Source organism: Phyllobates terribilis, unplaced genomic scaffold (genome assembly GCF_046119375.1).
Source record: "Phyllobates terribilis strain yellow unplaced genomic scaffold, ASM4611937v1 Scaffold_1__5_contigs__length_1240528914, whole genome shotgun sequence".
In the NCBI taxonomy this organism is placed as follows: Eukaryota; Metazoa; Chordata; class Amphibia; order Anura; family Dendrobatidae; genus Phyllobates; species Phyllobates terribilis.
Window position 1 is genome coordinate 624,705,204 of NW_027362761.1, and position 23,910 is coordinate 624,729,113.

The window sequence follows — 23,910 nt, forward strand, 5'->3', positions numbered from 1 at the left end:
TCAGTTGTGTGGCTCCGCCCCTGATGATGACATCAGTGTATCAGTTGTGTAGCTCCTCCCCTGACGATGACATCAGTGTATCAGTTGTGTAGCTCCTCCCCTGACGATGACATCAGTGTATCAGTTGTGTAGCTCTGCCCCTGACGATGACATCAATGTATCAGTAGTGTAGCTCCGCCCCTGACGATTGCATTAATATATCAGTTGTGTAGCTCCTCCCCTGACGATGACATCAGTGTATCAGTTGTGTGGCTCCGCCCCTGATGATGACATCAGTGTATCAGTTGTGTAGCTCCTCCCCTGACGATGACATCAGTGTATCAGTTGTGTAGCTCCGCCCCTGATGATGACATCAGTGTATCAGTTGTGTAGCTCCTCCCCTGACGATGACATCAGTGTATCAGTTGTGTAGCTACTCCCCTGACGATGACATCAGTGTATCAGTTGTGTAGCTCCTCCCCTGACGATGACATCAGTGTATCAGTTGTGTAGCTCCGCCCCTGACGATGACATCAGTGTATCAGTTGTGTAGCTCCGCCCCTGACGATGACATCAGTGTATCAGTTGTGTAGCTCCGCCCCTGACGATGACATCAATGTATCAGTTGTGTAGCTCCTCCCCTGACGATGACATCAGTGTATCAGTTGTGTAGGTCCGTCCCTGACGATGACATCAGTGTATCAGTTGTGTAGCTCCGCCCCTGACGATGACATCAGTGTATCAGTTGTGTAGCTCCGCCCCTGACGATGACATCAGTGTATCAGTTGTGTAGCTCCGCCCCTGACGATGACATCAGTGTATCAGTTGTGTAGCTCCTCCCCTGACGATGACATCAGTGTATCAGTTGTGTAGCTCCGCCCCTGACGATAACATCAGTGTATCAGTTGTGTAGCTCCGCCCCTGACGATGACATCAATGTATCAGTTGTGTAGCTCCTCCCCTGACGATGACATCAATGTATCAGTTGTGTAGCTCCTCCCCTGACGATGACATCAATGTATCAGTAGTGTAGCTCCGCCCCTGACGATTGCATTAATATATCAGTTGTGTAGCTCCTCCCCTGACGATGACATCAGTGTATCAGTTGTGTGGCTCCGCCCCTGACGATGACATCAGTGTATCAGTTGTGTAGCTCCTCCCCTGACGATGACATCAGTGTATCAGTTGTGTAGCTCCTCCCCTGACGATGACATCAGTGTATCAGTTGTGTAGCTCTGCCCCTGACGATGACATCAATGTATCAGTAGTGTAGCTCCGCCCCTGACGATTGCATTAATATATCAGTTGTGTAGCTCCTCCCCTGACGATGACATCAGTGTATCAGTTGTGTGGCTCCGCCCCTGATGATGACATCAGTGTATCAGTTGTGTAGCTCCTCCCCTGACGATGACATCAATGTATCAGTTGTGTAGCTCCTCCCCTGACGATGACATCAGTGTATCAGTTGTGTAGCTCTGCCCCTGACGATGACATCAATGTATCAGTAGTGTAGCTCCGCCCCTGACGATTGCATTAATATATCAGTTGTGTAGCTCCTCCCCTGACGATGACATCAGTGTATCAGTTGTGTGGCTCCGCCCCTGATGATGACATCAGTGTATCAGTTGTGTAGCTCCTCCCCTGACGATGACATCAGTGTATCAGTTGTGTAGCTCCGCCCCTGATGATGACATCAGTGTATCAGTTGTGTAGCTCCTCCCCTGACGATGACATCAGTGTATCAGTTGTGTAGCTCCTCCCCTGACGATGACATCAGTGTATCAGTTGTGTAGCTCCTCCCCTGACGATGACATCAGTGTATCAGTTGTGTAGCTCCGCCCCTGACGATGACATCAGTGTATCAGTTGTGTAGCTCCGCCCCTGACGATGACATCAGTGTATCAGTTGTGTAGCTCCGCCCCTGACGATGACATCAATGTATCAGTTGTGTAGCTCCTCCCCTGACGATGACATCAGTGTATCAGTTGTGTAGGTCCGTCCCTGACGATGACATCAGTGTATCAGTTGTGTAGCTCCGCCCCTGACGATGACATCAGTGTATCAGTTGTGTAGCTCCGCCCCTGACGATGACATCAGTGTATCAGTTGTGTAGCTCCGCCCCTGACGATGACATCAGTGTATCAGTTGTGTAGCTCCGCCCCTGACGATGACATCAGTGTATCAGTTGTGTAGCTCCGCCCCTGACGATGACATCAGTGTATCAGTTGTGTAGCTCCGCCCCTGACGATGACATCAGTGTATCAGTTGTGTAGCTCCGCCCCTGACGATGACATCAATGTATCAGTTGTGTAGCTCCGCCCCTGACGATGACATCAGTGTATCAGTTGTGTAGCTCCGCCCCTGACGATGACATCAGTGTATCAGTTGTGTAGCTCCGCCCCTGACGATGACATCAGTGTATCAGTTGTGTAGCTCCTCCCCTGACGATGACATCAGTGTATCAGTTGTGTAGCTCCGCCCCTGACGATGACATCAGTGTATCAGTTGTGTAGCTCCGCCCCTGACGATGACATCAATGTATCAGTTGTGTAGCTCCTCCCCTGACGATGACATCAATGTATCAGTTGTGTAGCTCCTCCCCTGACGATGACATCAATGTATCAGTAGTGTAGCTCCGCCCCTGACGATTGCATTAATATATCAGTTGTGTAGCTCCTCCCCTGACGATGACATCAGTGTATCAGTTGTGTGGCTCCGCCCCTGACGATGACATCAGTGTATCAGTTGTGTAGCTCCTCCCCTGACGATGACATCAGTGTATCAGTTGTGTAGCTCCTCCCCTGACGATGACATCAGTGTATCAGTTGTGTAGCTCTGCCCCTGACGATGACATCAATGTATCAGTAGTGTAGCTCCGCCCCTGACGATTGCATTAATATATCAGTTGTGTAGCTCCTCCCCTGACGATGACATCAGTGTATCAGTTGTGTGGCTCCGCCCCTGATGATGACATCAGTGTATCAGTTGTGTAGCTCCTCCCCTGACGATGACATCAATGTATCAGTTGTGTAGCTCCTCCCCTGACGATGACATCAGTGTATCAGTTGTGTAGCTCTGCCCCTGACGATGACATCAATGTATCAGTAGTGTAGCTCCGCCCCTGACGATTGCATTAATATATCAGTTGTGTAGCTCCTCCCCTGACGATGACATCAGTGTATCAGTTGTGTGGCTCCGCCCCTGATGATGACATCAGTGTATCAGTTGTGTAGCTCCTCCCCTGACGATGACATCAGTGTATCAGTTGTGTAGCTCCGCCCCTGATGATGACATCAGTGTATCAGTTGTGTAGCTCCTCCCCTGACGATGACATCAGTGTATCAGTTGTGTAGCTCCTCCCCTGACGATGACATCAGTGTATCAGTTGTGTAGCTCCTCCCCTGACGATGACATCAGTGTATCAGTTGTGTAGCTCCGCCCCTGACGATGACATCAGTGTATCAGTTGTGTAGCTCCGCCCCTGACGATGACATCAGTGTATCAGTTGTGTAGCTCCGCCCCTGACGATGACATCAATGTATCAGTTGTGTAGCTCCTCCCCTGACGATGACATCAGTGTATCAGTTGTGTAGGTCCGTCCCTGACGATGACATCAGTGTATCAGTTGTGTAGCTCCGCCCCTGACGATGACATCAGTGTATCAGTTGTGTAGCTCCGCCCCTGACGATGACATCAGTGTATCAGTTGTGTAGCTCCGCCCCTGACGATGACATCAGTGTATCAGTTGTGTAGCTCCGCCCCTGACGATGACATCAGTGTATCAGTTGTGTAGCTCCGCCCCTGACGATGACATCAGTGTATCAGTTGTGTAGCTCCGCCCCTGACGATGACATCAATGTATCAGTTGTGTAGCTCCGCCCCTGACGATGACATCAGTGTATCAGTTGTGTAGCTCCGCCCCTGACGATGACATCAGTGTATCAGTTGTGTAGCTCCGCCCCTGACGATGACATCAGTGTATCAGTTGTGTAGCTCCCTCTTTCTTGACTACTTTATTCTTCCAGATTCAAATCAAGAAGAAGAAATCTTTTTCCCGTTTCATGAAGTTGCAGGAATCACGTCCAGAACTTCAGGGCCGAACCCTGGAGAAGCTGCTGGAGCTCCCCCTGCAGAGAGTTATGAGGTAAGTACTCCCATAGTCCGACATCTGATAGTCCAAAGCCACGGGGCGCCTTCTGCACAGAGTCGTAAAGTAAGCACTAGTGTAATTCAGCCTCCAGTAATCCATAACTCTGGAGCATCACCTGCGTTGTGTCACTCAGTAAGTGCTCCTGTAATCCGGCATCTAATAATCCAATACCCTGCACTGAGTCATGAGGAAAGTGCTACTGTAATCTAGCATCTGATATTCCACAACCTCGGAGCTTCCCATTTACTGAGTCGTAAAGTGAATACTCCTATAATCTGTAATCTGGCTTCCAATAATCCAGGGGTGGGAAACCTCTGGTCCACGGGCTGTTTACATCGTTTGATTTGGTCCTCTGGCAATAGCTGGGGGTCTCTTTGCTTGGGCCGCCGACCCTTTGATTCTTTCCAATAATGTGAGCATGCGCACACAGCATTCACTGCTTAATGCCGCAGCATACGCACTGCTGGATGAAGTCCTGACGCTCAGCAGCACAGGGTGTTATTTGTGGACAGATTTAATGTGCGCCGCCCCTTTGTCTCTCTCCTTGTGATATACTCAACAGTCGCAGCGTATCTTAAGTGTGACGTATATTCAGCATTTTGTTTATCCTATGTGATGTATATACACCAGTTTTGGTGTCTTTGTGATTTATACACAGCAGTCTCAGTGTCTGCTATGTGATGTAAACACAGCAGTCTCGGTGTCTCCTATGTGATGTATACACAGCAGTCTCGGTGTCTCCTATGTGATGTATACACAGCAGTTTCGGTGTCTCCTATGTGATGTATGCACAGCAGTCTCGGTGTCTCCTATGTGATGTATACACAGCAGTTTCGGTGTCTCCTATGTGATGTATACACAGCAGTCTCGGTGTCTCCTATGTGATGTATAGACAGCAGTCTCGGTGTCTCCTATGTGATGTATATACAGCAGTCTCAGTGTCTCCTATGTGATGTATACACAGCAGTCTCAGTGTCTCCTATGTGATGTATATACAGCAGTCTCAGTGTCTCCTATGTGATGTATATGTAACATACCTGGCGGCGTCCTTGCATAGTGGTCCATCTCCCACTGTGCAGGAGCGTGCACTTGATTTCCAGTCCAGACTGCCACTTTGGCTTCTTTCCATACTGTCTGCTTTGCTCTGCTCTGGCTGCTTAAGGCGACGCCCGGTGATCTTCCTGTTTCTTGTAGCTGCTGCAGACACACCCCTAATGCGTCCTCAGCCTATTGCTGTCTGTCACCTGGTATTTAAACCAGCTCCTCCTTGGAATCCTTGCCTGAGCATCTTGTTCTATCAGTTGGCTTCTTGTCACTGATGTGCCAGGTCCTGTCTATGTTTTCTGCCTTGCGGTATCAGTTCCCGTGTCTGAACTGTGTCCTGTCTGTGTACTCTAGCCAGCTGTCTGTCTGCCTTCCTGGAGGCCGTATTTCCAGGCCTGTCTGAACACGCTCCTAGCCTGTTCGTCTCGCCCTCTGGGGGCCGCATACCCAGACTCGCTCCTGTATTTGTTGCAGTACAGTTCCTGTCTGAACTGTCTCCTAGCTTCCTACCTGTTTTGTCTTTATGTCCGTTTGTTCCCTTTTTCTGCAGTGTCTGAACCAGCACTTGGCTTTACCTAGGCTCGTTCCTGCATTTTGTTGCAGTTACTGTTCTTGTCTGAACTGTCTCCTAGCTTCTTACCTGTTTTGTCTTTATATCCGTTTGCTCCCTTTTTCTGTAGAGTCTGAACCTGCACCTAATTCTACTCGTTGTCATTGTACTTCCGTTTGTGAGTTGGAGTCCTTTCGCTACTTCTTTGCAAGTACCTTGTGTGTTTCTGGTTCTGCCTTTCTTTTCCAGTCTGTTCCATGTGAACAGAGCCCTGTCCCCTTTGCTTTATCTTTGTTTACCGCTTCGGCGATTTATCTCTGTCCTGTCTTACTTACCGCTTCGGCGGTTCCTGCCCGCTCAGTCTTGTCCACCGCACTTGCGGTTTTGCTCTGCTCAGCCCTGTCCACCGCGTCTGCGGTTTTGCTCTGCTTAGCCTTGTCCACCGCGTCTGCGGTTTTGCTCTGCTCAGTCCTGTCCACCGCGTCTGCGGTTTTGCTCTGCTCAGCCTTGTCCACCGCGTCTGCGGTTTTGCTCTACTCAGCCTTGTCCACCGCGTCTGCGGTTTTGCTCTACTCAGCCTTGTCCACCGCGTCTGTGGTTTTGCTCTGCTCAGCCTTGTCCACCGCGTCTGCGGTTTTGCTCTGCTCAGCCTTGTCCACCGCGTCTGCGGTTTTGCTCTGCTCAGCCTTGTCCACCGCGTCTGCGGTTTCGCTCTGCTCAGCCTTGTCCACCGCGTCTGCGGTTTCGCTCTGCTCAGCCTTGTCCACCGCGTCTGCGGTTTCGCTCTGCTCAGCCTTGTCCACCGCGTCTGCGGTTTTGCTCTGCTTAGCCTTGTCCACCGCGTCTGCGGTTTCGCTCTGCTCAGCCCTGTCCACCGCGTCTGCGGTTTTGCTCTGCTTAGCCTTGTCCACCGCGTCTGCGGTTTTGCTCTGCTCAGTCCTGTCCACCGCGTCTGCGGTTTTGCTCTGCTCAGCCTTGTCCACCGCGTCTGCGGTTTTGCTCTACTCAGCCTTGTCCACCGCGTCTGTGGTTTTGCTCTGCTCAGCCTTGTCCACCGCGTCTGCGGTTTTGCTCTGCTCAGCCTTGTCCACCGCGTCTGCGGTTTCGCTCTGCTCAGCCTTGTCCACCGCGTCTGCGGTTTCGCTCTGCTCAGCCTTGTCCACCGCGTCTGCGGTTTTGCTCTGCTCAGCCTTGTCTACCGCGTCTGCGGTTTTGCTCTGCTCGGCCTTGTCTACCGCACCTGCTGTTTCGCTTTGCTCTGCTTGATTACCGCATCTGCGGCTCTGAACCCGTCTCCCAGTCTGTACTGGACCCTACCCAGCCTGCACTCTAGCCTGCCTGCTCCTGTATTCCCCGGTGTGGGTCAACAGCCGTGTCCGGGGTCTGACCTGGAGTGGCACCTGGTCCCTCAGCTCGGTTCCTCCCTGGTGCACTGGCGTCGTATGCCGTCGTGCGACCTTGGTCGGATCGGGCAGATACTTAGTTACGCCCCTCCAGGCACTCTCCGGTTCATGGCACAGTGGAATCACTAATCACGCACACGCCAGTCAGTCTGGGCGTGTGCATTACAGTATACACAGCAGTCTCTGTCTCTCCTATGTGATGTATACACAGCTGTTTCGGTGTCTCCTATGTGATGTATACACAGCAGTCTCTGTGTCTCCTATGTGATGTATATATAAATTCTGATCAATAGGTTTACAGATAAGAAATATCCAAAACGATTAATTATGGCAGCATACAGAACTAATCTAGCAAGAACTCAGCAGGAGTGCTGATCTAGAGAGAATAACAAAAATAAGGATGTGGAGGAGGGGATAACGAAGGAAGGAGGAGAAAAACCTAAGCAGATAATTAATAAGAATAAGGAAAGAAAAAAAGATGGGGGGCAGTATAACTTTATTACCGCTTTTAATCGTAGTAATACGGAGATAAGAAACATTTTAAATAAATATTGGTACTTGATGAAAAAGGGTACATTTTTGAAAAAACTTTTACCAGATGGACCCAATATTACCTTTCGTAGGGGCCAAACAGTGAAGGAATATAATTGCCCCTAGTAATCTCAGAATGACCCAAGATGGGGAACAGGAATGTATTAAGAAAAAAGAAAAAACTATGATAAATAAAACGGATGCTTTCAAACTGGGGGTCCATCGATGTGGCTCCCGAAAATGTTGTACCTGCAAAATCATCAATCCTATGACTCAGTACATTACATCGTACAGTGCGGGTGACACCATAGCAATCACACAAAAATTAACGTGTGATAGTGATTTTGTGATATATGTCATTACCTGTGCCTGTGGCCTGCAATACGTGGGTCGGACCACCCAGTCCCTACGATCTCGTACGAGTGGCCACAGGCACAATACCCAAAATGGGTTTTTAAAACAGAGCTTATCTCGGCACTTATGTTTGAAGCATAATAAAACATTCAATATTTCCGTGACCCTGTTGGAGCAAATACCTGAGAATTGTACTAATAGGGTACAAAATTTAAACCGGAAAGAATCATATTGGATCTTCCATCTGGGTACATTATACCCAGATGGATTAAATTATATTATAGAGGGTATTTGACATATAAATGTTGACAGGTATATATATATATATATATATATATATATATTTTTTATTATTTTATTATTATTTTTATTTATTTATTTTACTGAATTGTATTTGAAAATGGCTATAATATGAAGAAAGAAAGGGTTTTAAATTTTGTCATAATGTACATGTTTGCAGGATTTTACATTTCTGTATGAAATCACACTTTTAGTATATTTAATAACGTTTTAAAAGACATTTTATATATGGTAAAATTATATTTATAGTGTTTTCAGAAAAGAAAATACTTTCTTTGTGAAAAAAAATTGTGCAAAAATTTTTTTTATGGAAAAAAAACTGTATGAAAGTCATTTAGTATATGGGTTTTGTTAGATTCCTCAGAGTGTAAAATCCTGGGTGTGTCCGGAAAACTGATCTTTCAGTTCCCACCCGAAATGACAAGCAGGGATATCCGCTATAAAATGTGTGTTTATATGCATGATGTTATACCTGAGGAAGACTCAAAGAAGTCAAAACCGCTTGTATTTTAGTTTGAAATAAAAATGATCTTTGAATCCGAATATCAAGTTCCATCATCATCCTTCAGGAGCGCAGATTGCTGGGAAAAACATTTACAAAGGATTTTGGGTAACAATGTTGTGCCCAGTGTGAGAAAGCTGGGTTTACATCCTAGGTTATGGGTCTTCCAGCAGGACAATGACCCCAAACATAATTCATGAAGTACCCTGAAATGGATGGAAACAAAGCGCTGGATAGTTGTGAAGTGACAGCCATGAGTCCAGATCTAATTCTCATTGAACACCTGTGGAAAGATCTTAAAATCACTGTTGTGAGAAGACGTCTTCAAATAAGAGAGACCTGGAGCCGTTTGCAAAAGAAAAGTGCTCTAAAATTCCAGCTGAGCGGTGTCAGAAGCTCGTTGATGGAAGCGATTGATTGCAGTTATTTATTCGATGTATATACAGAAGTCTTGGCATCTCCTATGTGATGTATATACAGCAGTCTGTGTCTCTTATGTGATGTATAAACAGCAGTTTCAGTGTCTCCTATGTGATGCATATATAGCAGTCTCAGCGTCACCTATGCGATGTATAGACAGCAGTCTCGGAGTATCCTATGTTATGTGTACACAGCGGTCTCTGCGTCTCCTTTGTGATGTATACAAAGCAGTCTCGGTGGCTCCTATGTGATGTAAATACAGTAGATCTCCCACTGCTGAGTTTACTGTATATACAGCAATCTGTGTCTCCTATGGGACGTATATACAGCAGTCTCAGCGTCTCCTATGGGACGTATATACAGCAGTCTCAGCTTCTCCTATGGGATGTATAGACAGCAGTCTCAGCGTCTCCTATGGGATGTATAGACAGCAGTCTCAGCGTCTCCTATGGGATGTATAGACAGCAGTCTCAGCGTCTCCTATGGGATGTATAGACAGCAGTCTCAGCGTCTCCTATGGGATGTATAGACAGCAGTCTCAGCGTCTCCTATGGAATGTACTGTATATACAGCAGTCTCAGCGTCTCCTATGGGATGTATATACAGCAGTCTCAGCGTCTCCTATGTGATGTATATACAGCAGTCTTGGCGTCTCATATGTGGGGTATATATAGCAGATCTCCCACTGCTGAGTTCTATTAATATGAGAAGTGATGATTTTCCTCCTGTGATGAGACCTGGAGTGTAACATTCTTCTGTGTTTGGAACAACTTTATGCTGCGAGATTTTCTGTTTCTATACAAAACTTATTGCAGCGAGTCACCTGCGCTCCAGACTGATGCAAACCTGGAGAAGCATTACCATTACACCGCACTGGAGGAGTACCTTCACATCAGGCAGGAGGTCATTAAATGTCTGACCACATATCGCAGAGTCAGTTATACTTGGATAATTCTATACGTCCACTAATGACATTATACATTTCCAAATGGCCCTGGGCAGAAAAAAGGTTCCCCATCACTGCCATAATCCAAATCTGCAGAGCATTTGCTGGTCCAAGGCGTGAAGTACTCCTTTAATCCGGCATCCAATAATCCACATATTTTTTTAATCCAGTAATCCAGAACTTCTGATATTTCCTCCATCTCTGGGATTCTAATTTGGGCTATGTCCAATAATGCACGTGCGGTCATTATCGTTTCAGATACAGACATTACCTCCAGGACCTGTTGGAGAACACATTTCCCGGCAGTTCTGACTCTGCCCATCTGAATGGTAAGAGGATTAAGTCCGAGAGGAGTAGTAGTGAAAGTGTAGAAAGTTCCTCCAGAATGGGGGCTCCTCATGGTTGTCTGTTGTGACTGCGCTCTCCTGCTGTTTGGTCTGACCTGTGTGACTGCTCTCTCCTGGTGTGTGGTCTGTCCTGTGTGATTGTGCTCCCCTGCTATGTGGTGTGACCTGTGTGACTGTGCTCTCCTGCTGTGTGGTCTGACCTGTGTGATTGTGCTCCCCTGCTATGTGGTGTGACCTGTGTGACTGTGCTCTCCTGCTGTGTGGTCTGACCTGTGTGATTGTGCTCCCCTGCTATGTGGTGTGACCTGTGTGACTGTGCTCTCCTGCTGTGTGGTCTGACCTGTGTGATTGTGGTCCCCTGCTATGTGGTGTGACCTGTGTGACTGCGCTCTCCTGCTGTGTGGTGTGACCTGTGTGACTGCGCTCTCCTTCTGTGTGTCGTTTCACCTGTGTGACTGCGCTCTCCTGCTGTGTGGTCTGACCTGTGTGACTGCGCTCTCCTGCTGTGTTGTCTGACCTGTGTGACTGCGCTCTCCTGCTGTGTGGTCTGACCTGTGTGACTGCGCTCTCCTGCTGTGTTTTCTGACCTGTGTGACTGCGCTCCCCTGCTGTGTGGTCTGACTTGTGTGAATGTGCTCTCCTGCTGTGTGGTGTGACCTGTGTGACTGTGCTCTCCTGCTGTGTGGTGTGACCTGTGTGACTGCGCTCTCCTTCTGTGTGTGGTTTCACCTGTGTGACTGCGCTCTCCTGCTGTGTGGTCTGACCTGTGTGACTGCGCTCTCCTGCTGTGTGGTGTGACCTGTGTGACTGCGCTCTCCTGCTGTGTGGTGTGACCTGTGTGACTGCGCTCTCCTGCTGTGTGGTGTGACCTGTGTGACTGCGCTCTCCTTCTGTGTGTCGTTTCACCTGTGTGACTGCGCTCTCCTGCTGTGTGGTCTGACCTGTGTGACTGCGCTCTCCTGCTGTGTTGTCTGACCTGTGTGACTGCGCTCTCCTGCTGTGTGGTCTGACCTGTGTGACTGCGCTCTCCTGCTGTGTTTTCTGACCTGTGTGACTGCGCTCCCCTGCTGTGTGGTCTGACTTGTGTGAATGTGCTCTCCTGCTGTGTGGTGTGACTGTGCTCTCCTGCTGTGTGGTGTGACCTGTGTGACTGCGCTCTCCTTCTGTGTGTGGTTTCATCTGTGTGACTGCGCTCTCCTGCTGTGTGGTCTGACCTGTGTGACTGCGCTCTCCTGCTGTGTGGTGTGACCTGTGTGACTGCGCTCTCCTTCTGTGTGTGGTTTCACCTGTGTGACTGCGCTCTCCTGCTGTGTGGTCTGACCTGTGTGACTGCGCTCTCCTGCTGTGTTGTCTGACCTGTGTGACTGCGCTCTCCTGCTGTGTGGTCTGACCTGTGTGACTGCGCTCTCCTGCTGTGTGGTCTGACCTGTGTGACTGCGCTCTCCTGCTGTGTTGTCTGACCTGTGTGACTGCGCTCCCCTGCTGTGTGGTCTGACCTGTGTGACTGCTCTCTCCTGCTGTGTGGTCTGACCTGTGTGACTGCGCTCTCCTGCTGTGTTGTCTGACCTGTGTGACTGCGCTCTCCTGCTGTGTGGTGTGACCTGTGTGACTGCGCTCTCCTTCTGTGTGTGGTTTCACCTGTGTGACTGCGCTCTCCTGCTGTGTTTTCTGACCTGTGTGACTGCGCTCCCCTGCTGTGTGGTCTGACTTGTGTGAATGTGCTCTCCTGCTGTGTGGTGTGACCTGTGTGACTGTGCTCTCCTGCTGTGTGGTGTGACCTGTGTGACTGCGCTCTCCTTCTGTGTGTGGTTTCACCTGTGTGACTGCGCTCTCCTGCTGTGTGGTCTGACCTGTGTGACTGCGCTCTCCTGCTGTGTGGTGTGACCTGTGTGACTGCGCTCTCCTGCTGTGTGGTGTGACCTGTGTGACTGCGCTCTCCTTCTGTGTGTCGTTTCACCTGTGTGACTGCGCTCTCCTGCTGTGTGGTCTGACCTGTGTGACTGCGCTCTCCTGCTGTGTTGTCTGACCTGTGTGACTGCGCTCTCCTGCTGTGTGGTCTGACCTGTGTGACTGCGCTCTCCTGCTGTGTTTTCTGACCTGTGTGACTGCGCTCCCCTGCTGTGTGGTCTGACTTGTGTGAATGTGCTCTCCTGCTGTGTGGTGTGACCTGTGTGACTGTGCTCTCCTGCTGTGTGGTGTGACCTGTGTGACTGCGCTCTCCTTCTGTGTGTGGTTTCACCTGTGTGACTGCGCTCTCCTGCTGTGTGGTCTGACCTGTGTGACTGCGCTCTCCTGCTGTGTGGTGTGACCTGTGTGACTGCGCTCTCCTTCTGTGTGTGGTTTCACCTGTGTGACTGCGCTCTCCTGCTGTGTGGTCTGACCTGTGTGACTGCGCTCTCCTGCTGTGTTGTCTGACCTGTGTGACTGCGCTCTCCTGCTGTGTGGTCTGACCTGTGTGACTGCGCTCTCCTGCTGTGTGGTCTGACCTGTGTGACTGCGCTCTCCTGCTGTGTTGTCTGACCTGTGTGACTGCGCTCCCCTGCTGTGTGGTCTGACCTGTGTGACTGCTCTCTCCTGCTGTGTGGTCTGACCTGTGTGACTGCGCTCTCCTGCTGTGTTGTCTGACCTGTGTGACTGCGCTCTCCTGCTGTGTGGTGTGACCTGTGTGACTGCGCTCTCCTTCTGTGTGTGGTTTCACCTGTGTGACTGCGCTCTCCTGCTGTGTGGTCTGACCTGTGTGACTGCGCTCTCCTGCTGTGTGGTGTGACCTGTGTGACTGCGCTCTCCTTCTGTGTGTGGTTTCACCTGTGTGACTGCGCTCTCCTGCTGTGTGGTCTGACCTATGTGACTGCGCTCTCCTGCTGTGTGGTCTGACCTGTGTGACTGCGCTCTCCTGCTGTGTTGTCTGACCTGTGTGACTGCGCTCTCCTGCTGTGTTGTCTGACCTGTGTGACTGCGCTCTCCTGCTGTGTTGTCTGACCTGTGTGACTGCTCTCTCCTGCTGTGTTGTCTGACCTGTGTGACTGCGCTCCCCTGCTGTGTGGTCTCATGTGTGAGCAGTAACGTGTCCTCATTTAGTGTGACTCTTCCCTCAGGAGCGCTGCTCGCTGTGACTGATGTGTGTGACCACATAGAGAACTTGCAGCAGCTCAAAGAGAACGATCAACAGCTGAGAAGAGTTCAAGGACTACTGAAAGGTCGGAGGATCCGGATCTTGTCACCAGGTGTGAGCAGGAAACAGTCATCAGCCTGGAGGGAGAGAAACCATCAACATGGGCTGTGACAGAGCGGCTCAATTCTGCTTCATTAGACAAATCTGTGAAGCCAAACAATTATCACGGAAATTAGAAAAATGCACCTGATCAATTGACACTGAGGAATAGAGAAGGAGAACCGGCGGATACTGGTGACTGAGGAGGAGAAAACCAACTGATGATAATGGGGACTGATGAGAGAACCGACTGATGATAGCGAGGACTGAGGAGGAGAGAACCGACTGATGATAATGGGGACTGATGAGGAGAAAACCAACTGATGATAGTGAGGACTGAGTAGGAGAGAACTGTCTGATGATAGCGAGGACTGAGGAGGAGAGAACCAACTGATGATAGCGAGGACTGAGGAGGAGAGAACTGTCTGATAGTGAGGACTGAGTAGGAGAGAACTGTCTGATGATAGCGAGGACTGAGGAGGAGAGAACTGTCTAATGATAGTGAGGACTGAGGAGGAGAGAACTGTCTGATGATAGCGAGGACTGAGGAGGAGAGAACTGTCTGATAGTGATGACTGAGGAGGAGAGAACTGTCTGATAGTGAGGACTGAGGAGGAGAGAACTGTCTGATGATAGCGAGGACTGAGGAGGAGAGAACTGTCTGATGATAGCGAGGACTGAGGAGGAGAGAACTGTCTGATGATAGTGAGGACTGAGTAGGAGAGAACTGTCTGATGATAGCGAGGACTGAGGAGGAGAGAACTGTCTGATGATAGTGAGGACTGAGGAGGAGAGAACTGTCTGATGATAGCGAGGACTGAGGAGGAGAGAACTGTCTGATAGTGATGACTGAGGAGGAGAGAACTGTCTGATAGTGAGGACTGAGGAGGAGAGAACTGTCTGATGATAGTGAGGACTGAGGAGGAGAGAACTGTCTGATGATAGCGAGGACTGAGGAGGAGGGAACTGTCTGATGATAGCGAGGACTGAGTAGGAGAGAACTGTCTGATGATAGATAGGATGGAGGAGGAGAGAACCGACTGATGGACTGAGCCTTTCCATTGCAGACATCTCTGCTGGGTTCAGGTCAAGACTGTGCTTCAGAACTGAGACAATAGTGATGGAGGCAGCAGCTTCTTCCTCCCAGTATGTGAAGCTCTTACTGGTGTTTGCTGGATGTCCTCCGTGGACGGCCGTCCTGCCTTCTCTGCACACAGACTGTCAGATGGTGGTGTCGTTCTTACACTTCGGTATATTGGGGGGTCTAGTCTCTTATGTAGCTGCAGTCACCAGAATGGGGGCTCAAATGGGGGAGCTATGGCCACGTGTATCGGCCCAGCTATGGCTGACGTGGCAGCTCTGGGGGTCAGTACATCCCTCCTTTCTGTCGGTGCAGCTCTTGCAGATGAGCTTAGTGTAATGGTTGACCGTCTCTTGCAGGGAGGCTCTTCATCAGAGATGGGTGGTTGTCTCTCGTCCCACCCAGTGGAGAAGACGTTAAACATCGCATGCTCTTCCTCTTCTCTGATGTCCTTCTAGTCACGGCTCCATGTCACCCCCTGCACCCCGTCAATGCTCACAAGTTCTGCTGCCGCGGTGTCTACCCGCTGAGGGAATGCCAAGTGGAGAAGGTGCTGGGACACACGCAGAGCCAAGGAGGTCTCCTCAGCGTATGTACTTGTCTTCTGCAGAAGTAGCAGAGGCGAACACGGCTCTGTTCATATAAATACATTGTTAGAATAGATCTAGGGAGAAAAGTCTATGGCCGCGCGGTATGGAGAAAAGAGTAGGGGCGCGCGGTGTGGAGAAAAGCGTAGGGCCTCGCGGTGTGGAGAAAAGCGTAGGGGCGCGCGGTGTGGAGAAAAGCGTAGGGGCGCGCGGTGTGGAGAAAAGTCTATGGCCTCGCGGTGTGGAGAAAAGCGTAGGGGCGCGCGGTGTGGAGAAAAGCGTAGGGGCGCGCGGTGTGGAGAAAAGCGTAGGGGCGCGCGGTGTGGAGAAAAGTCTATGGCCTCGCGGTGTGGAGAAAAGCGTAGGGGCGCGCGGTGTGGAGAAAAGCGTAGGGGCGCGCGGTGTGGAGAAAAGCGTAGGGGCGCGCGGTGTGGAGAAAAGTCTATGGCCTCGCGGTGTGGAGAAAAGCGTAGGAGCGCGCGGTGTGGAGAAAAGCGTAGGGGCGCGCGGTGTGGAGAAAAGTCTATGGCCTCGCGGTGTGGAGAAAAGCGTAGGGGCGCGCGGTGTGGAGAAAAGCGTAGGGGCACGCGGTGTGGAGAAAAGCGTAGGGGCGCGCGGTGTGGAGAAAAGCGTAGGGGCGCGCGGTGTGGAGAAAAGTCTATGGCCTCGCGGTGTGGAGAAAAGCGTAGGGGCGCGCGGTGTGGAGAAAAGCGTAGGGGCGCGCGGTGTGGAGAAAAGTCTATGGCCTCGCGGTGTGGAGAAAAGCGTAGGGGCGCGCGGTGTGGAGAAAAGCGTAGGGGCGCGCGGTGTGGAGAAAAGCGTAGGGGCGCGCGGTGTGGAGAAAAGCGTAGGGCCGCGCATATTTGTCACTGAATTCTGGCTTCTCATTCATCCCCGGTGTATAACATCCGGCCCCTCCATCTCCACCGGTGTAGAATATATGGCTCCTGCATCCCCCTCCCCCCAGTGTATAACATCCGGCCCCTCCATCTCCACCGGTGTAGAATATATGGCTCCTGCATCCCCCTCCCCCCAGTGTATAATATCCGGCCCCTCCATCTCCACCGGTGTAGAATATATGGCTCCTGCATCCCCCTCCCCCCAGTGTATAATATCCGGCCCCTCCATCTCCACCGGTGTAGAATATATGGCTCCTGCATCCCCCTCCCCCCAGTGTATAACATCCGGTCCCTCCATCGCCCCCAGTGTATTACATCTGAACTCTCCATCGTCCCTGGTGGATAGCATCTGGGCCCTCGTCCCTGGTGGATAGCATCTGGGCCCATTGCACCTCATATTCATGTAATTTCTTCTTCCTGAATCTTTCCCCATCACATGTGAGTGATATTACTGAGAAGTGGAAGGAACCGCAGCACTCAGCCACAAAGTGGAGACCCTGTAACGTTACATACATGGGACGATACACATGATTGGAATAAAAGGCTAAAAGGATACAACTTATTTGCAAGAAACAGACTTGATAAACGAGGAGGAGGTGTTGCATTGTATGTTAGAAAAGCGTATATCTGCACAGAGATTGAAGCTTCAGAGACTGGGAGTTCTGTGGGAACTGTCTGGGTAAGAATACAAGGAGAGAACAACGGAAAGGACACCATTGTAGGCATTTACTACAGGCCACCTGGGCAAGCTGAAGATATGGATGAACTCTTTATGTATCAAATGACCAAGTTCTCCAAAAAATATGTAGTGGTCATGGGAGATTTCAACTATCCAGACATTTGTTGGGAATCTCTCTCAAGTAAAACTAACAGGTCAAGCAAATTCTTATCCTCTCTTGCTGACAACTTTATCTTCCAAAAGGTAGGGGAGAAAACAAGGGGATCTGCTACTTTGGATCTAATCCTTATAAACAGGGATGAAATGGTTGAGGAGGTAAAGGTGGCTGGGACCCTAGGAGGCAGCGATCATGCTATTATAGAATTTTCGATAACTAGAGGAGGAAGACATGTGAAGACTCAAACTTCAAGGTTAGATTTTAGAAAGGCAGATTTTAAGAGACTCAGAAAGAGAATAGGAGGGATCCAATGGCTGGATGTCCTTAAGGACAAAAATGTCCAGGAAGGATGGGAAATTTTTAAAAATGAGATTCTCAAAGCACAATCGTTAACAATCCCGAAAAGTAGGAAGAATGGGAAGCATTTAAGGAAACCAGGATGGATGAACACAGAACTTAAACACATGCTAAAAAGAAAGAAAGAAATGTTTATTAAATGGAAAGAGGGAGGCATATCTAAAGAAGATTATAATGCAGTCTGCAGATCCTGTAGGGCACGTATCAGGTTAGCTAAAGCTGACAATGAATTAAGGCTTGCAAGAGATGTCAAAAGCAACAAAAAAGGATTTTGGGGGTATGTCAAAAGTAAAAGAAAAGTCAAAGATGCTATAGGATTTTTACAGGATGAAAATGGAGAAATGGTAAGAGAGGATGTTGAGAAGGCCGAACTTTTTAATTCCTATTTTGCATCTGTTTTCTCTCAGAAAGAAAATGTATCATCAACTGATCTTCACTGTCGTTTTAAAGGAATAGAAGAATCCAAGTTATCTGTAAACAGAAAGATTGTGAGGGAATATTTAGCTAACATAAATGAGTTCAAGTCTCCAGGTCCAGATGAATTACACCCCAGAGTACTGAAGGAGATCGTAGAAGAAATTTTAGAACCACTCTCCATAATCTTTGAAAATTCTTGGAGAACAGGAGAAGTCCCAGAAGACTGGAGAAGAGCAAATGTTGTTCCTATCTTCAAAAAGGGGAAGAAGGTGGACCCAGGGAACTATAGGCCGGTGAGTCTGACTTCTATACCAGGAAAGATCTTTGAACAAATTATTAAACAACATGTATGTAAGTACATGGATAAGAATGAAGTGATTAACCAGAGTCAGCATGGGTTTGTAACTAACAAGTCATGTCAGACTAACTTAATTTCCTTCTATGACAGAATCACTGACTGGGTGGATCAGGGAAATGCTGTAGATATAGTATATCTTGACTTCAGCAAAGCATTTGACAAAGTATCTCACACCATCCTTATTGAAAAAATGACCAAGTATGCAATGGACCAGGCAACTGTTAGGTGGATTCATAACTGGCTTAGTGATCGGACTCAAAGGGTGGTTGTAAATGGCTTCACATCCAGCTGGATGAATGTCTCAAGTGGGGTACCACAGGGCTCCGTCCTGGGACCTGTATTGTTCAACATCTTTATCAATGATTTAGATGAAGGAATTGAGGGTAAACTGATTAAATTTGCTGATGACACAAAGCTAGGAGGGATAGCTAATACTAGAGAAGAGAGAGAGAGGATTCAAAAAGACCTAAATAAACTGGAGCAGTGGGCAGCAAACAACAGAATGGTTTTTAACAGGGAAAAATGCAAAGTACTACATCTGGGCAATAAAAATGAAAAAAGCATATACAGAATGGGAGGAATAGAGCTAAGCAACAGTACATGTGAAAAAGACTTAGGTATACTAATAGATCATAGACTGAACATGAGTCAACAGTGTGATGCAGCAGCAAAAAAGGCAAATACAATTCTGGGATGTATTAACAGAAGCATACAGTCTAGATCACGTGAAGTCATTATCGGTCTTTACTCCTCTTTGGTCAGACCTCATCTGGAATACTGTGTACAGTTTTGGGCACCACATTTTAAAAAAGACATAGACAAACTGGAGCAAGTTCAGAGAAGAGCGACCAGAATGGTGACTGGTCTGCAAACCATGTCCTATGAGGAACGGTTGCAGGATTTGGGAATGTTTAGCTTGCAAAAAAGAAGACTGAGAGGAGACTTAATAGCTGTCTACAAATATGTCAAGGGCTGTCACATTGTAGAAGGATCATCTTTATTCTCATTTGCACAAGGAAAGACTAGAAGCAATGGGATGAAACTAAATGGGAGGAGACACAGATTAGATATTAGAAAAAACTTTTTGACAGTTAGGGTGATTAATGAGTGGAACAGGCTGCCACGAGAGGTGGTGAGTTCCCCTTCAATGGACGTCTTCAAACAGAGGCTGGACAGACATCTGTTTGAGATGATTTAGTGAATCCTGCTTTGAGCCGGGGGGTTGGACCAGATGACCCAGGAGGTCCCTTCCAACTCTACATTCTATGATTCTATGATTCATAGTGGGGGGGCCGAGTGCTGAAATGCAGAGGGCAGAAAAGTTCCCACCTCTCTGCTGACCCCATAACTGCAGAGTTCAGACCTCCTCTGGTATCAACACTGTGCCCCGCTGGGAGTTTCATGGCTGTGCATCTGCCTGCAGCCGTACATCACCAAGCACAATGCTGTGCGTCGGATGGAGTGGTGTAAAGTCGCCATCACTGGACTCTGGAGGAGACATGTTCTGTGCACTTCTCTTAATCTGATGGAGGAGTCTGAAGTTTGGTGATTCCAAATGAACGTTACCCCCTGACTGCATTGTGCCCGCTGTACAGATGGTGGAGGAGGATAAGGCTATGGGCTGTTATCAGGGGGCGGTCATGGACCCTCAGCGGCAGTGATGGGAAATCTTAATCTTCAGCACAAGACAATGTGGAAAACTGTAGCTTCAGCTTTGTGGGAATAGTTTGGGGAAGACCCTTATATATTCCCCAGTGCTGTCCAATGCACGAGCTCCATACAGACATGAGGGTCTACACAGAGCAAAGACCTCTGCCCCATCCACCACCTATAATGGAGACTGTGAGCCCAGATCTCGGGCCCATCCAACGCCTATAATAGAGATAGTGAGCCCTGACCTCAGCCCCATCCACCACCTATAATGGAGATTGTGATCCCGGACCTCAGCCCCATCCTACACCTATAACGGAGATTGTGAGCCCGGACCTCAGCCCCATCCACCACCTATAATGGAGATTGTGATCCCGGACCTCAGCCCCATCCTACACCTATAACGGAGATTGTGAGCTCGGACCTCGGCCCTATCCTACACCTATAACGGAGATTGTGAGCTCGGACCTCAGCCCCATCCACCACCTATAATGGAGATTGTGAGCCCAGATCTCGGGCCCCATCCTACACCTATAACGGAGATTGTGAGCTTGGACCTCAGCCCCATCCAACACCTATAACGGAGATTGTGAGCCCGGACCTCGACCCCATCCAACGCCTATAATGGAGATTGTGATCCCGGACCTCAGCCCCATCCTACACCTATAACGGAGATTGTGAGCTCGGACCTCGGCCCCATCCTACACCTATAACGGAGATTGTGAGCCCGGACCTCAGCCCCATCCACCACCTATAATGGAGATTGTGATCCCGGACCTCAGCCCCATCCTACACCTATAACGGAGATTGTGAGCCCGGACCTCAGCCCAATCCACCACCTATAATGGAGATAGTGAGCCCAGACCTCAGCCCCATCCTACACCTATAACGGACATTGTGATCTTGGACCTCAGACCCATCCTACACCTATAACGGAGATTGTGAGCTCGGACCTCAGCCCCATCCTACACCTATAACGGAGATGGTGAGCCCAGATATCGGCCCATCCACCACCTATAATGGAGATTGCGAGCCCGGATCTCGGCCCCATCCAATGCCTATAATAGAGATAGTGAGCTCGGACCTCAGCCCCATCCACCACCTATAATGGAGATTGTGAGCTCGGACATCAGCCCCATCCTACACCTATAACGGAGATTGTGAGCCTGGATCTCGGCCCCATCCTACACCTATAATGGAGATTGAGAGCTCGGACCTCAGCCCCATCCATCAACTATAATGGAGATTGTGAGCTCGGACCTCAGCCCCATCCTACACCTATAACGGAGATTGTGAGCCCGGACCTCAGCCCCATCCACCACCTATAATGGAGATTGTGATCCCGGACCTCAGCCCCATCCTACACCTATAACGGAGATTGTGAGCTCGGACCTCAGCCCCATCCTACACCTATAATGGAGATTGTGAGCTCGGACCTCAGCCCCATCCACCACCTATAATGGAGATTGTGAGCCCAGATCTTGGGCCCCATCCTACACCTATAACGGAGATTGTGAGCTTGGACCTCAGCCCCATCCAACACCTATAACGGAGATTGTGAGCCCAGACCTCAGCCCCATCCACCACCTATAATGGAGATAGTGAGCCCGGACCTCAGCCCCATCCTACACCTATAACGGACATTGTGAGCTTGGACCGCAGACCCATCCTACACCTATAACGGAGATTGTGAGCTCGGACCTCAGCCCCATCCTACACCTATAACGGAGATGGTGAGCCCAGATATCGGCCCATCCACCACCTATAATGGAGATTGCGAGCCCGGATCTCGGCCCCATCCAATGCCTATAATAGAGATAGTGAGCTCGGACCTCAGCCCCATCCACCACCTATAATGGAGATTGTGAGCTCGGACATCAGCCCCATCCTACACCTATAACGGAGATTGTGAGCCTGGATCTCGGCCCCATCCTACACCTATAATGGAGATTGTGAGCTCGGACCTCAGCCCCATCCATCAACTATAATGGAGATTGTGAGCTCGGACCTCAGCCCCATCCTACACCTATAACGGAGATTGTGAGCTCGGACCTCAGCCCCATCCTACACCTATAACGGAGATTGTGAGCCCGGACCTCAGCCCCATCCACCACCTATAATGGAGATTGTGATCCCGGACCTCAGCCCCATCCTACACCTATAACGGAGATTGTGAGCCCGGACCTCAGCCCCATCCACCACCTATAATGGAGATTGTGAGCCCGGACCTCAGCCCCATCCTACACCTATAACGGAGATTGTGAGCTTGGACCTCAGACCCATCCTACACCTATAACGGAGATTGTGAGCTCGGACCTCAGCCCCATCCTACACCTATAACGGAGATGGTGAGCCCAGATATCGGCCCATCCACCACCTATAATGGAGATTGTGAGCCCGGATCTCGGCCCCATCCAATACCTATAATAGAGATAGTGAGCTCGGACCTCAGCCCCATCCACCACCTATAATGGAGATTGTGAGCTCGGACCTCAGCCCCATCCTACACCTATAACGGAGATTGTGAGCCTGGATCTCAGCCCCATCCTACACCTATAATGGAGATTGTGAGCTCGGACCTCAGCCCCATCCACCACCTATAATGGAGATTGTGAGCTTGGACCTCAGCCCCATCCTACACCTATAACGGAGATTGTGAGCCCAGATATCAGCCCATCCACCACCTATAATGGAGATTGTGAGCTCGGACCTCAGCCCCATCCACCACCTATAATGGAGATTGTAAGCCCGAATCTCGGCCCCATCCTACACCTATAACGGAGATTGTGAGCCCAGATATCGGCCCATTCACCACCTGTAATGGAGATTGTGAGCCCGGATCTCGGGGCCCCATCCACCACCTTTAATGGAGATTGTGAGCCTGGACCTCTGCCCCATCCAACGCCTATAATAGAGATAGTGAGCCCGGACCTAAGCCCCATCCTACACCTATAACGGAAATTGTGAGCTCGGACCTCAGCCCCATCCTACACCTATAATAGAGATTGTGAGCTTGGATCTCGGCCCCATTCAACACCTATAATGGAGATTGTGAGCCCAGATATCGGCCCATCCACCACCTATAATGGAGATTGTGAGCCCGGACCTCTGCCCCATCCACCACCTATAATGGAGATTGTGAGCTCGCACCTCAGCCCCATCCAACAACTATAATGGAGATTGTGAGCCCGGACCTCAGCCCCATCCAATGCCTATAATGGAGATTGTGAGCCCAGATATTGGCCCATCCACCACCTATAATGGAGATGGTGAGCCCAGATATCGGCCCATCCACAACCTATAATGGAGATGGTGAGCCCGGATGTCAGGGCCCCATCCAAGGCCTATAATAAAGATTGTGCGCTCGGACCTCGGCCCCATCCAACGCCTATAATAGAGATTGTGCGCTCGTACCTCTGCCCCATCCAACACTTATAATGGAGATTGTGAGTCCGGACCTTAGCCCCATCCACCGCCTATAATGGAGATTGTGAGCCCAGATATCGGCCCATCTAACACCTATAATGGAGATGGTGACTCCGGTCCTCAGCCCCATCCAACACCTATAATGGAGATGGTGAGCCCGGTCCTCAGCCCCATCCTACACCTATAACACCTATAATGGAGGTGTGAGCTCGGGCCTCAGCCCCATCCAACACCTATAATTGAGATTGTGAGCCTGGACCTCAGCCCCATCCTGTAATGGAGATTGTGAGCCCGGACCTCAGCCCCATCCTATAATGGAGATTGTGAGCTCGGACCTTAGCCCCATCCAACACCTATAGTGGAGATTGTGAGCCCAGACCTCGACCTCATCCAACGCCTATAATGGAGATTGTGAGCCCGGACCTCAACCCCATCCAACGCCTATAATGGAGATTGTGAGCCCAGATATCGGCCCATCCACCACCTATAATGGAGATTGTGAGCCCATATCTCAGGGCCCCATCCAACACCTATAATAGAGATTGTGCGCTCGGACCTCGGC

General features: G+C 49.7%; 1 protein-coding gene across 2 annotated transcripts in view; it reads left to right on the plus strand.

Annotated features, from left to right (window-relative positions):
• The window catches only part of ARHGEF39 (Rho guanine nucleotide exchange factor 39), a 95,034-nt gene that overhangs the window by 65,590 nt on the left and 5,534 nt on the right, over positions 1-23,910 (plus strand). Inside the window, exons 5-9 of one of the 2 annotated variants that reach the window (XM_073684645.1) lie at positions 4,005-4,123; positions 10,438-10,508; positions 13,622-13,750; positions 15,178-15,407; positions 17,905-18,207. In XM_073684645.1, coding sequence (XP_073540746.1) covers positions 4,005-4,123; positions 10,438-10,508; positions 13,622-13,750; positions 15,178-15,407; positions 17,905-18,207 — 852 coding nt within the window. The remainder of the gene's footprint in view (positions 1-4,004; positions 4,124-10,437; positions 10,509-13,621; positions 13,751-15,177; positions 15,408-17,904; positions 18,208-23,910) is intronic. The other variant, XM_073684656.1, reaches the window with a different exon arrangement.